The following is a 15,309-nucleotide window of genomic DNA, read 5'->3' as shown; positions in this document are numbered from 1 at the left end:
CGCTTTCGAGAGTTCAGCAGATCCGGGTTTCGGTCAGGGGTTCCCTCAACGATGGAATTTCACAGTATTTTGTCTTAAAGGAGATACTGAAGTCCCTAGTCCCTCACCATCAAAACCATGTATATTAGGTCAGTTCTCCAGTCAGTACCCCTCACCTAGTTGGTCTCCAGGTGTTGTACAGTGTCTGCTCACTGCCCATTGCTCCTAATAATAGGATTGATTAAATGCAGAGAATGAACTTGACTGCATAGTTCTACTCTGTATGAACACAGTAAAGTCGCCCTTTAATGACTGATGACATATTATGGTCTTTTTATGATTAACTACATTGACAAAAAAGAGTATTTCTGTTAAGGTTTAAGATAATAAAGTCATCATCGTCAGAAGATCAACCTTGGATCACTATAAATTACAATCAAAACAACCAACCCTGTTTCTTTCTCTTGTTTTTCCAACTTCCAAAACTATGAAAGGTCCTTTCAAGGACCCTTGTTGGTCCCCGGACCCCAGTTTGAAAACCACTGGTGTGGGTGGTTGGTCAGCAGTGGCTCTGAAATGCACAATGAGATGACACCCATACAACATCACCATATTCTCTTTTTGCTCCCAAGCCTTCTCTCTTTCTCCCCGACAGCCCGGGGGTGACTGCCTGGGAGGCACGTCAGCGTGTCTCCCTATGGTCTGTCTCTCTGCCACCGTGGCAAATCAATTCTTAATAAACCATCTGAAGGCTTCCTCTGCGATACCTTTCATTTCCCCTCCTCAAAGCTGCAGGGCAAATTAGCCTGCCAAGAGGATGAGAGGGAGCAAGCGGCAGAAGAAAGCAAGAGGGGAGTGAAAAAAAAAACGACCCAACACCTACAATTAAATTAACAAATCACTGTTCTTAATTAATCGGGGAATTACAAGCAGAACTGTGGGTTTGAGACGTGACTGACATGGCTAGCACTCCATGCATCTGCTTTTGTTAGTGTTGCTGGGGTGGGGGAAGCAGAGAAAGGTAAAGGAGGAGAGGAAAGGCAGATGAAAGCTTAATGCAAACTCTCCGCAGAGCCTCCTGAGTAGAATAGAGAGGCCGCCCCACTCCGCTTCCCCTCCTTTCTTTGGTTTCCTCTTCCTCCCACTCCCTTATATCCTCGTCATTCCTCCCTTATTTAGTTTCTCTCCCCTCCCAATTCCAACTATTTCTATCCCTCTTCCCTCTCCACCTCTCGCTGCCTCTGAAACCCATGTTTGCTAATGAGGTGTGATTGACAGCTGGATTACACCATCACTTTGTAATCCTTTCATTTCTGTGTTTAGGATAATCACCCCCCCGGACCAGGCCCTTGCCTCCTGCCTTTAGGGGCAGTCAACAATGTATCTGCGTGCTAGTGTGCGTGCACGTATAAAAACCCATTGCATGTGCTATATTTAATTGTGTGTGACTAACCTTTCCCAGAGCCTAGGCAATAAAACATTCATTATCTCCACTGTACACTGAGGCCAACAATATGCCAATCATCATGCAGGACCACCAACACTCTGCTACATAGTTCATAAACCACTGAATGGTACAGAGTGAATCCATCTTTCTGTCCATCCAAGTCCTACCTTAGAGCAGAGAAAGTAGCCCATCTGCCTGCTTGCCAGCCTGTCTGCAGCTCCTCATCCCTTTCTACCCCAGAGATGAGCAAACAGTATCTTCTCCTCTAGCCTCTGCTCTGTCTCTCCTCCCTCCCTCCTCTCTCCCCCCTTCTCTTCTCAACCCCCCTGCTCCCTCACAGGAGCTCGTTCCCTCGGCGGCCACAGGATTCACTTTGTTTTTGATCATTCCCAGATTCAGAGCTAGACAACTTATCTGCTTCTCTACATTCTCCCAGGCCCAGAGGAGGAAAGCAGGGCCTTTTATTACCCTCACTCTTTGCCTCACCCTCTGATGTGCTGAAAAAGACAATAGACAGATAGGGAGAGGGAGAAGAAAGGGATTCTGGCCAGCGTGCTTTTAAAAGTGTGTTGGTCCCAAGGCTTGAAAAGGCTGGCTCTCTAGCCTACATTTAGTCATGGTCTGACCAATAGTATTACAAGGCCTTTTTAGCCTTACAGACAGAGAAATGCTGCAGTGTCACATACCAATCTTCAGTATTCACCGCCTGACTCACAGCTATTGAAAGAAATATCAGCAAAAGCATAATTGCAGTTCTCCACAGCAGTCTGTCATTCTAGCCTTCATACTGGAATGAACAATAGGTTATGTTAAGATTTTTTTGTAGGCCTCTGAATCTTCAGGTGTGTAGAAAAAGCAAGCTCATCATAGTTAAGTGCAACAACAAATTACTGTTCACTCAGATTGTGAAAAATCTGCATCCTGCTAATTAAGTGTTTGGCGCAAAATAATTTTATACTTTTTTACAGCATAAAATGCTGCAGTTGAAATCCAAAGCAAATTCAATAAACTGCCTGAACTGTGCGTTGCATTGTAACCCTAAGTTCAATAGCCATCAGCAATTTATAAGTGCACGTATTCATTGCTCAGTGGAGTGCAAATGTTAAATGAGTAATTGAGTAATTGAGTATGTGCAAGTTATTAACACTCCATGACAACCGTTGCCACAGCTACAATGATCTGTCCATGACATTAAAATATTTGATTTTTTTAGCATCCCCTGCTGCCTCACATAACCAAAGCAAAAAAAAAAACAAAAAAAAAAACACAACAAACAAGAATTCGGCCACCATCTACACTGACATACAGCTTCACAGATAATTAACCAGTGAAACAGATGAATGAGACCATTCAAAACAGCAACAGCAATTTTAGGAGATAAACATGTGTTTTAGTTCATTGGTGACTGTTCTAGTGTGAAATGTTTTGAAAATTCAGATTTCCAAACTATAATTCTGCAGCATCAGCTTCTACTTTAATGACTTTAGTGATGCAGAATCATCATCTAATGATCAAACAGTGCTCTCTTATTAGGCTTCCACAACCATAATGCCTGTAGCCTTTTCTGTGCTGCTCACCATGTTCGCTGATTTTTGGCAATGTACCAGCATGCTTTGCAATACTACACACATAATAAAATATATGGATACCCACATGGGTGCATGAATGCATGGAGCTATACATCAGAGAGCAAAGATCAGAGCACATTGTACTCTGATCTTCTGAGCAGTTGCTCAGTTCTCCACTGGATTGACACCTGGCAACTCTACAATTCAGTCCTATAACACAGTGGTGGATAATAAAAATATCATATACATTTATGTATCATTCAGTATGTTTAGATTTTGGTTATTTCATGCAGGCCCAAGCAATAAAACAACTGTGATATGTATAGACACTTCATCAATACCAAGAAGAAAAGAAAATGGTTCAATAAAGTGTTCAATAGTTTCACTCAAATACATGAAATCCAATACACCATGAAAGCACGTATCAAATATGGCCTGGCTTATAAATAGCTTATCATATCCCTTGATAATTGAGCATGCTACAAGTGACCCGCAAACAGCCAATCATTAACTGGGGTGTTGTTGAGCTGCACTATTGACATGTGACACAACAGAAACAGCGTGGCATGACAAAATCAGTGCACGGTGCAGAAATTCATTAAAAAAAAATTACATGGCAGCTTGCCTGTCAATACTGGCAAGTGTTTTTTTAATCTACTAATTCTATTACAGTGGTTAAATTTTAAACAAAGTGTTTTCTCCTGGTCTTTATTAATAATTGTTAATTAAAATGTTTGTATTTATCTAAATTCAAATGAAATTAAACGTTTTATCAGGATAAATGTTGTAACCATATCACTCTGCCCTAGTCTGACGATACTTATACGGACTCACAAAACTTCTGAATGTAACTTTTCATAATTTTCGGACATTTTATGAATTTAAAGATCACTTGGTTATTTGGAAAAGTTGCTCACAATTGAAGCCCAATGTGGTCTAGTGAATCAAAAAACTATTATTTTGAAGGTCTCCACTTAATTGCCTCTCCGCCCGACCCTGCCAAAATGTCCTTGAGCAACAATTCAACAATCAACCACAACCTCAAAAGGCCTAACAGGCCAGCTAACTCTGCCCCTAGCCATAGGGAGATATGACGATTCCCCTTTGGGGAAATCAATAAAGTCCGTCAAAAAAAGCCACCATCTATCTTGACACGAATCATCAGACACCGTTTGCAAAGAGCAGAGCTCCTCTGGAAGTGCCTTTGTTGGCCCGTATTAGCTTTCAGCCTGTTGAATAACGGAGGCCAGGACACCATGGGACACATCATTGTCTTCTGATTAATTAACATTACTGGCACTCTGTTTGTCGACCCCCGACTCCTCTATCTTTTTCTCCCTCTGTCCCCTGTGTTCCTGCGCAGCTTCCTTGTTCAGAGGCGATGATTCGACTGTGTGCTGAACTTAAGAACTTAATGGGGAACATTCACAGGGAGTTCAGGACACAATTAGTGATTACCAGACAGCCATGTCTTCTGAGGGCTTCCATCCTCCGTTTCATCCTCCCTTAACAAAGACGAGGGATCTTCAAGTAAAAGGAATAGCATATGAGGCTGTAATGCTCTTGGATTTGTCCTGCCCACATTCTCAGAGAGATCATACACTTCTGCTGGCTGATTAGCAAAGTGTGAGAAACGGACAGAAGTCTCTTTAATTAACAATAATGATCTGATCTCAGTTTGGGGAAACAGAGTGGAGAGATAATTGAGGGTCGGGTTAGAGGTGAGAACGCTGAGTCATTTTTCATATTCTTTTTTTGCATCACTATTATGAGGAGTTTTCATAACAATGGCTGTAAATGAGCTTCTAGTCCACTTCTCTTTAATTATGTTTTGTTACAAGAAAACTGAAGTTAGACTTTTGAGGAGACGAGGAGGACTTATCCAAACTGAGCTCATGCATTTTTAATTTGCTCCATACTTAAGCGGCAATAGAAATTGAAAGACAAAAACTGTCAACTGCAAAATGGTGTCACTCGTGTCTCTTCCACTGGCACTGACTGTCTTTATCAGAGCACCCCAACTAAATATAAAGGGATGGAGCCGTAATAAGCTGAATCATCACTTCATTGGTTGCCTTCACAGTGGCTTCATTTTTAACTTAATCAATTAGGCTGTAATTAAAATGCTGCCATAGACAAACAGAGGCAGTGGAGGAGTGAGTGGGCAGGAGGAGGACACCACAGTGTTTGGGTCCAGGCCAAAGCTTTGCTGGAGTAGTGGGCGGCCTGGGAGGGGAATCTGGATCCCATTTGTTTTACAGTGCCATAATGGGTTTTTGTATTTTTTTTGTGTTTGTGTGTTTGCATGAATGTGAAATAACAGCCAGCAGCACCGTATATGATAATGTTCTAGCTGCTTTAGGGTACAGAGTCTTATCTTATACTTCTTCTTCAACCCTGTAGAGAGGAAAAGTGTGTCTCTCCCTCCACTACACCCTCTATTTCACCCTCCCTCTGACAGTAGCCTAGCTGAAGGACATGGTCAGTGTGACTCTCGAGCAAAGAGAAAAAGGCCTTGTAGGCTTATCGTTATCCTGCTGGTGTAATCCCTGTCCACCACATCCCAGCGAAAGAACAGCCCTGGGAGCGCCTTGCATCGCACTTGCTCCTCATGACAAACTATTTTAACAAAGACAGCAGGGACACCTCACACCAGCCGCTGTGGAGTCTTAATCTGACACCACCAACAAAAGAGAAAAAAACAGCCTAACCTCAGACATAATGTGTGTGTATGAGAGAGAGAGCAAGTAGTGTCCCCTTGTCATCTTGCAGCCTTCACAGCCCATACAGGACCATCTGTGCATTAAAGAGCTGGAGTCCAAGCAAAGTATTTAAACGGGTTTAATGTCTTCAGGAGGGCCATAACCTTGGTCCTGGAGGACCCCAGAAGGCCCATCATGCCAAGGCAGGAGGTCTCTTAATATACCGAGCAGATGACAAGGATGCAGAGTTCACACACACCGCGGAGTAACTCAATCTGCAGGAAGTCTCCCACATTTGTTCATCCACTCTCCCCTTCCCTCCCTCCCTGTCTCCTTTGTCCCCGCTCTCAAAACAAAGGGAGAAGATGTCAAAAATCTCATTAAAAAATAATGGCCTCCACCTGCTTTCTTTCTTTTCTCATTCTCTCCTGCTTGCCTTTCTAATGACCAGCTTGGAAAAACCTGGAGGATACCCACTACGCACAGAGTGCCGGACAACTACCTCAGTGCACACAGCACATTCAACCACAGAATGCACACACAAAAAGCATGCAACTGTTCCCACACTATGGGCTCCCAAGCTGAACAGTATTAGTCAAAAGGAACTCCTGCAGGTGTAACGCTTGCCCCCCCCTTGCTTATCTCATAAACCACTCACGTCTAGACCTTTACACAGAAAAAAACGCTCAACCATGTGGCTAAATCATCTATATGAGTCTCTCTGGAAAATTCCCATACAATTCTTTAAAACTATTGAACGCATACATCAAGCCTGAGGTTACACGTTAAGTAAATATGTGTCAACTGGCTATCTGTAACAGCTCCCTAAGGTCAGATTAGCCTTTGGCCTGAGGAGCATAAACCAGCACCTCAGTATGTCTGCAGTGTCTTCACTGCTTCACAAGACATCCAACAAATGTCAGATTTATGCGTTTCTGTAATTAATAACCATGGAAAAACGGATGTGTCTGTGCCTGTCTCCATGACTGAATATCCTCACAAAAATTAGCCATAAAGCATGTAATATTTCAAACAGATGGTGGAGCGAGAATAAGGATTTGTGTTGTTATTTTGCATTATAACAGAGATTAGATGGTTATACGGGAGGGGGTTGCAGAGACAAAACATGAATGATTCACAACAACGCAAAAAGAGAATCAAAGAGAGATAGGACTTTGAGAAAGATTAGAATAAAGTAAGACACCATGATCCAAAACTAATAATGAGAGCGAAACAATGAGAGTGATTTAGGCAGAAACAGAAAGAAACAAAGGAGGCTATATTCCAACAATGTCTAATCTCCATGAGGACGCCTGTCTGCTATCGACCCAGATAACACTGCAGGCTGTGTATCATGAGATTTCGGGCAAAAGGTAAACAGGAAATCAAAACAATCTAATTCTGTTTGAGGTTGAAGGGAAAGAGAAAATTGATGTATTGTCCATCCCTATGTAGCGTGTGAAAAGAAATGGCTTCCTTTTATTCAGGCTTATATGAGTCACTCTTACAAAGCAGACTTGTGTCCCCAAATCACCAGCACGTTAAAGCACTGACGTGTGTGTGTGTCTGCTCTGATTTTAGGTAGAGGAGAGGGCAATTTTACTCTAATTCTTGGTGTGTAATTAATATCTAAGGCAGAGGATCCTGTACGGTGATTTGATATTGAGCCATTTTTCCTACATGAGAATACTTATGTGCATTAAACTTGGGGTGAAATTGATACGTAGTGTATATCAACTGCTGCGCTTCCAAGTTGCAAAATGACTCAGAATACAAAGCCTAAAGCAATGTAACAGCCTGACTATTGGATTTTGAAAAATTCCTCACAGGGCAGCTTCACAAAACCGAGGCAAGTGAGACTCATCACCCGGGGGCCTGCTGGATGCCCGCTGGAGGAGATTTTTGGAAATATTATCCTGGAGAAAAATTACAGCACTGAACAATTTGTTTTATTCAGAACACAAAGCTCTCTCATCCATTTCTCCTGGTCTCTGGTTATCCTTCTAGTGGGCAGGAGCCAGAATGTGAAATGAAAATGAGAGAAACAAGGTGGAACTGAAGGGAGAGAGAAGGTATGTGGGTCAAAGAGGCAAGGCATAGATTTAAATGCCGTCAACTGCATGAAGAATCTCTGCTGAATGGCAGCCTATAAAGACACTGATATATCACTGTGTGTGAGAGAGAGTGTGTATATGTGTGTATGCAAGAGTAAGAGAGAAAAAGAGTGCTTACGGTGCATCAGAAATTGTATTTATAAGTACAATAGCAATCCTGAGCCTGGCCAGGAGGGTTAAGGACAGATATGGTCACCTTAATACAGACATTCATACCATTTATTCAGCCTGATGAGCTACTGGAGGGATCAAATTTTCAAAATAGAGCCGAGCGTCAGTAGAGTTTCTAAAAACAACGTGATGACTGCACAGAAAATCTCCAGTTCCCTTTGAGAAACTGCAAGGTGGACGTCAGCACTGTTACAGCTCAGGTAGTGACATGTCCAAAAGATGCACATCAGAATTCACCAAATCTCCCTTTACCTCTCTCTCCCACGCACTCACACACACACGCACACACGCACACTTAGACAAACACAACCACAGTCACACATACAGAAAGTGAGGGCTGCCCAAAACCACCAGTAACCCAAACAAAGTCCAAGGTCAGCAGAGCGGGCTCACTGAGCTGAAACCACCAACCCTGGCTTTCATTACCAGGAACAGAATCAGCAGAGGGATGCAGGGACACATGGGATGAGGTTACGTTCTCTGGCTCTGTTTATCTGAGTGAGTCTAGCCAGGGCCCAGCTTATACTCTCTCGTCTGTGGGATACAAAACACTCCAAACATCGTGACAGCATCTATTGTTGTTCCAAATATCAAACCTTCAAACAATTTTAACAGCCGAATATTTTTCTACACCGCTGGAAAAAAAAAAACGGATGCTGACAAAACAGAAATTTTGTTTCACAGATTTTACAGACATGATTGGTATGTGTGATTGGTGTGTGTGTGTGTGTGTGTGTGTGTGTGTGTGTGTGTGTGTGTATAAATCAGTCAGGCGTATAAATCTGGCGGAGCTCTACCTCTAATGGTGCCCGGAGTGTGTGAGTGGTAAAGAAGCTGTCAAAGCTCTAATGAAAATCAGGTGTAAAAGACAGGGAGCGTCCTCAGCACAGACTGTATCATACATACAGCACATGTACTGTATGTGTTCACACACACACACACACACACACACACACACACACACACACACACACACCTCTCACCTCTTAAACCCATCATCTCGCCTCATAAACCCCTGCTGTTCATCTGCTGTTCATTTAACAGCTTTTTGAGGGTACTTAAAACAGTAATCAATTGCTAAAAATTTGAATAAAACCACTACAGCAACTTCAACTAATAATTATTTTCATTCATCGATTAATCTGTTGATAATTTTCTCTATTAAATGATTTGTTGTTTAGTCAAGAAAATGCCAGGAAATTGAGAAAATAATAGATCACTCTTTCTCAAAAGCCAAGATGATGTCCTCAAATGTTCTGTTTTGTTCACATCCCACATCTCAAAAATATTCAGTTTACTGTCATAGAGGACTTAAGAAAATAAAAAAAAAACACATTTGAGAAGCTGAAATCAGAGAATTAATTCTTCTAAAAAAAAACAACTTTAAAATATTAATTTGACAGTTGATAATCCAATTAATCAACTAATCTCTGCATCTCTAAAACCCCCATCTATCCCAACACAATCAATAGTGAAATTTTAAAAGAACAAATAAATATGCTCCTTACAATCCAACTTGATAATCTACCAGCAAACTAAGCAGTGTCTTGTTTTTCTGCGTGTTTCAGCCATTAACTTTGCTAACTGGCAGGGGTTTCCTAGATAAATAGAGAGCCAATCAATTCTCTCAGCAGGAACAATGCAGGGTGCAGAATTTATACTTATAAACGTTCATTGGACGGACTGTGTTTATCAATGAAAACTCTCAGTTGGCCAGAACACCCAGAATTTTTAGAGAAGTGATCTAAATGCTGCTCATTAAATGAAGATTAATCAGAGACAAAGTCATGGAAAGCTGAAAATGACTCACAAGAAGGCTGAAAATAAAAACTGACTAAACAAATAGAGACGATGAAGAAATTATGCAAAATGAGAAGCAGATTTTTGACACAAAGATGCAGTGCAATAGATAAACAAGCTTAATTTCATACACTTGGGAAAAATATCTAAGATGGTATGAATACATATTGCAATGCAAAGGTTCAGCATGCGTTATCAGATTTGTTGTGGGGTTTAACTACACGAGTCTTTAACATTTTAGGCAATTTGATGCCACAGAGTGACTCAAAATATTAAATGTAACACCCTCCTCCTCCCTGCTGACCTTCTGTCTAGACCCAGGCATCCTCCGCATCATGGTCAAGGTCCTAGTTCTGTCCTTCCCATTATTCCCCCGGTGCCTAACATGAATATATATATATATATATATATATATGTTTTTTTGTGTGTGTGTGTGTGTGTCTGTGTGCGCGCGTGAGCGGGTGTCATTATTCCTACCCCCATCTGACGGTTTTGGGTTAAACAATGTTATTATTAAAGCCTTTCCAGAGTAGCTTCCTGCCTCCCTCCAGTGACACCCTTACCAACTATAAATCAACTGCCTGAGCCCTGTAAATCACAGCCGATGTGTGTGTGTGTGTGTGTGTGTGTGTGTGTGTGTGTGTGTGTGTGTGTGTGTGTGTGTGTGTGTGTGTGTGTGGATATGTGTGGCTACTGCAGCTGTGCTCTCAGACGCACATGAAGACGACATTGCAGCTGTGAGTGTGTCACAGTGAAGATGAGCACATGTTACTTTATCAAGATCCTTTCAGACAACACAGAGGAGACAAATGATGAATGTTAAATTACAGCATATGCTTTGAATGTGATTTAAGGGAATACTGGACTATACTGACTTTTATGTGGTTTAGGTTAGAAAAAAAAACTAAGTGTGCAGTAAAATCTGACTAAAGCATCTATTGTTTGTTGCAAATTGAATTCCTAAAACTAAAAACAACCCTGTTAGACCACTAAAGATTAGTTTCTGTCTGAAAGGAGACACAGAGACAATTTCATCTCCCCGAGACCAAACCAGATAAATAATGCTCTCTGAAATAAATGGCTCCTGTGCAGCCGTGATGGCTCATTCTGTGATTGTTTGTGATTGTGTTGACACCCCCTGCTGGGCTGAAGACATCACTACCACACAGAGTGCAAGCTCACTACCAGCGACAATGTTCCATATCCAATCCCACCACCATCCAGGCTACAATATACTTGAGTTAATGAAACACTGAAATCAAGCTGATACCCTTCTCCAGACTTATATCACTACAGTAAACACAAATATAGACACAAGGGAGAAAACAACAAAGAAATAATATACTGAACCCTATTATACTGTATATCCTTACTCTAAAATGCCTGTGTGTGTGTGTGTGTGTGTGTGTCCATGAGCACGCGCACACTCAAGAGAGAGAGTCTAGACAGCTGTATCCCCGCCAGGTCTCTCCCTGCTAAGGAGAGTGAGAAATATATACTGTGCAGCTGCCGAAGACACAGTCGACCCACAAAAGAGCTATTGTGCGCCCACAGCAAAACAATACAGCTTAGCTGAGCTATGAGAAAAAACCATTGGGATCAATAGAGAATTGCAATTAGCCCACATTGGCAGGAGCAGTGCCAGATTAGACACAGGATGTCGATTCCATTTCCTGCACTATCGGGCCCTCAAAGTTGGTTGGCTCACTGTGTAATTGGAGCAACACACATACAAGTGGGTAAGATGCTGTGGTGTGAAGGTGATAGTACATAAGATTACAGCGATGAAGATGGTGATAATATAATAAAGTTGAAGAGGCTGAGCAATGTCAAAAAACAAAAATTAATTCCAGCAAATGTATCCAAATAATAACAGACAAGCATTTGTGGTGTGATAAATAGCACGTATGATATGCATCCACATGCATTTTTGCTTAAAAATGTTCACAACCTGTCTGCGTTATACTTCATCTGAAGCCCTCAGTTTCTACACTGCAACATCACATTACGACAGCAAACCTGTGACTGACTCTAAAGCGACTCCTGATCAGTAATTTCTGTAATTCGCAACTGGATCCTCAGCTTCAGACGCATGAATCAATTTACAGAACTCAATCTTTTACCTTTTCTGAAATTTATATCAATTTTCTTCTTTTACTTAAGTGCCACTTAAGTAATCTGAAAATTACATACATGGCCTGGCATTGAAAGAAAATTCTTCAGCACACACGTTTCCTTTCAGTGGCTTCAATGCAGAGAGGGAGCTCTGTTACTGACACTGTAAATCTTCAGGACAAAACATAAAAAGAATGAACTCGCCAATTAAAGGTCTTACCTTTAAGTATGCCCTGGCCTTGCAGTACATCCCTTGAAATCAGCACAGAGTAGAAGCTTTGTGAGAAGCCAGCTTGGCAGGGACCTTTGGAAGCATGCTCCCCATTATTCCTCTAGAAGGAAGAGAATACAATGTAAGACATCAATAAACATGGATTCTATTGATTTCTTGCTTCTCTTTGGCTCTGAGCCTTACAAAAAAAGCAGCATATAGTCCACCAGTTAGCAGAATTATATTCAACAAGTTTATCAACGATATGCTCCTGGGTAGGCAGCACATTGATGATTAAATACGGTTTAATTTCTGCGCAAAACTGTGTGATAAAATGTGGAGTGTAGCTGCTCCAAAAAGAAGCCAGCTGATGATGGAATGAGGGCTGTTTTTTTTAGTATGTATTGTGTTCAGGGTTTAGTGAGCCACACAAAAAGAAAACTGCACGAATGCATCAGAATTTTCTCACTGACTGAGGCTCTTACACAAGCAGAGGTCCTGAGAACTAACTGAGCAGTGCGTGTGTGTGAGCGTGTGTGTGTGTACAGTACTCAAATGGTCTGCAGAAAACTTTGCATCCAGCATTTAGTGCTCGTTGTTGGTTAAATTGAACGATCTGACCCACTACAGCACAAGTATGCGCACACACACAGAGAGACACACCGGTGCCAAGGCTGGCTGGAGTCTGACTGAAGAGGAAGAATAACGCATAGGGTTCTCTCCTCTTGGAGGGAAATAATGCGGGAGTTTAATACCTTTATGCCATTTTCCTAAATTCCCTACACGAGAATGATTTTAGCCACAAAGCGGCAGAGAGAAAGATTTAGCAGAGCCACTTTGTGCGCCGTTCAGAGAAGCCCACAGGCGCCGACTTAATTCAGCTTTTATTGATTAAATGGTTGAGCAGTATTTTATAACTATAACTTAAGTTGAACTTAATGTAGGCAATTGCCTCTTGGTCAGGGTTGAGCTTTATAAAGGGAGGCTAAAATAAGCGTGATGAGTGTGTTAGTTTGATAAAGAACGGAGGTATCACCCGATTAAATTGTGCAGTCATTTTAACTTGTGTGTAGGATGTTGCAGCCCAGTGATGAACCCGCAACGATCCAGAGAAAACCTGACGAGGATCAGAGCGGACAACTCTGAATCGTTAACTCTCACTTTCTTTATTTTTTCCTCTTGCACCGTGAAATTCATTAGGGAACCAATTAGCGTACTTGCAGGGAAATAACGACCGGCGCTGCGCCGCTGCAGCAGCACACTGGACTGACTGACACTGGACTCCATCCGACTGTATGACTTTATTCAAGCTTATGTGCCATTCCTTACAAAACCCTGCACGCTGAGAGGCTGCGTCTACTCTTACAACTCCACTACACAGAATGAGCTGCGCTAGAAAAATGAGAAATCTCACCCAGAATGAGTCCAGAAGAAGGGCTGCTGTCAGGACCAGAGCGAAGTCAGTTCTCATCGTGGCGAGCAAACGAGCCTGGACGAGGAACCAGAGAGAGGGTCGCTTCGTAATTCTTCTCCAATAATTGTGTAATTCCCCCCTTCTTGGTCAGCCTGTTCGTTACGTCCCTCCTTGCGCTCCGCTCCGTGAGTGTGCTGCAGCTCTGGCCCGAGTTTCCCCGGCTCTCTCATCTGCAGGTGAGCGCTCCGCTCAGCACCAAGGCGCAGCCAGCGTCACTCTCCAACCCCTCCTATCACCCGGTGCAGGCAGACAACTCCACACACGCACTTAAAGAAACACTCTGGTGGAGCTTTGGATCAAACAACCACACCTCTGACGTCTCTCCGAGGGACCCCGATATTTTAAGCCCTTTCCTATAGCGACCTGAAGGGCTTCGCAGTTTTATGGTTGCAAATGAAAGGGTCGGTAAAGCACGATTCCAGTCTCTGTGCGCAAACGCACGGCAAAGTCATTTACTATTAGCCATGAAACTTCTAACACCGCTTTACAAGCATGTAGCTTCAACATCTGGTATGTACATTATTACATATACACACATAACTAATCGGGCAGACATGGCAAACTTTATTTTTGCCTTCATTGTGATTTAACGCAGTGAGCAATTTTCAGCTGAAAAAACGTTTAAAAGATGGAGAAAAGGTCTTTAATTTTGACATAATACCAAAATTTAGACTTTGCTACCAGTACTCAGTTTAGCATCACAATACTCCATACTTGATACTGAATCAATACTGGTTCAATACTCGATACTGAACAGATCAGAATAGCCCTGGGCATACAGTATGCTGCTGCAAAAGAATGAGCGTGTACAAATTACATTTACAGTGAAATTTAATCATTCATTTTCTTGCAATTTCATGTACTCTAGGGCAAATAGCTAATCTATGTTTCTATTTATTGGGTCAAATGTTAAATATTTTGTATTATAGACCTGTTCTCTGTCACTAGTCCAATAATTCTAAAACTACAAATCATGATTTTACCAAAAATACATTTCCACTAAAACTTTACTCAAGCCACACAGTCACTTTTTATTCAGGGGCATTATGTTCACTGTGGGCACTGTTATGTTCTCTAAATTTACAGTGGGAGTCAGCGTGCCTTTTTTTACCGGCCGTTCTGTCTGACCCTACAGAGCCGCCATTGTTGATAAGTCACCTGCAGCAAGTGCTAGCAGTGGTGTGCTCTTTAGCTGTTAAACATTTTAAAGAGCGCCAAAACGAGACGTCCAAATAACTCACAGTGTTGCCTGCCACACTATATTAAGCGGCTGTTGAAAGCACGAATTGAAAATATTCACCTCCAGCAAAAGGTTCACATGTATCGCTTGGCAGAGTGTAGAGCAGAGGGACAGAATCACCGCTCGCCGGCAGACAGCTGCTGAGCTACGGGGAGCTTTGGAGGAGAGAGGCTTGGGAAGAGTCGGAGCTTCTCAACAAATAAATACCGCAAGTCACATCAGATTCTATTCCGATCCGATGTACTTTACTTTGTGAACGCACAGACATATAGTGAGGGGAAGGGGTAAACAAAAGAGACTGGAGGGAAATAACGGAAACAACCGGAGTCTGTTAAGTGTACCGTTCAGTCATAGGATTACCAAAATTTCAGTATATCGTGCAAAACCTCTATGGTCAGCATTAAAAAACTGACCAAATGTGAAAGAATTTTCAACATCTATTTGAAGACTTTGATTAAATGTTCACATTGAAACCATATTTTACCAGG

The 15,309-nt window shown here is 42.0% G+C and overlaps 1 protein-coding gene across 2 annotated transcripts in view; it reads right to left on the bottom strand.

The window, feature by feature from the left end:
• The window catches only part of LOC146324996 (cadherin-4-like), a 311,937-nt gene that overhangs the window by 291,829 nt on the left and 4,799 nt on the right, over nucleotides 1–15,309 (bottom strand). The window contains exons 2-3 of one of the 2 annotated variants that reach the window (XM_084720702.1): nucleotides 13,522–13,596; nucleotides 12,117–12,228 (exon numbers count right to left, since the gene is read on the bottom strand). In XM_084720702.1, the coding sequence (XP_084576828.1) occupies nucleotides 12,117–12,228; nucleotides 13,522–13,578 (169 nt within the window). In that variant the 5' untranslated portion in view covers nucleotides 13,579–13,596. Of the gene's footprint in view, nucleotides 1–12,116; nucleotides 12,229–13,521; nucleotides 13,846–15,309 lie in introns of those variants that run through there. The other variant, XM_084720701.1, reaches the window with a different exon arrangement.

The sequence above is a fragment of the Lutjanus erythropterus genome, chromosome 6, assembly GCF_056507025.1.
Source record: "Lutjanus erythropterus isolate fLutEry1 chromosome 6, fLutEry1.hap2, whole genome shotgun sequence".
NCBI lineage: Eukaryota > Metazoa > Chordata > Actinopteri > Lutjaniformes > Lutjanidae > Lutjanus > Lutjanus erythropterus.
Note: the sequence above shows the minus strand (reverse complement) of the source record. Positions and strands in the feature narration are given on the sequence as shown.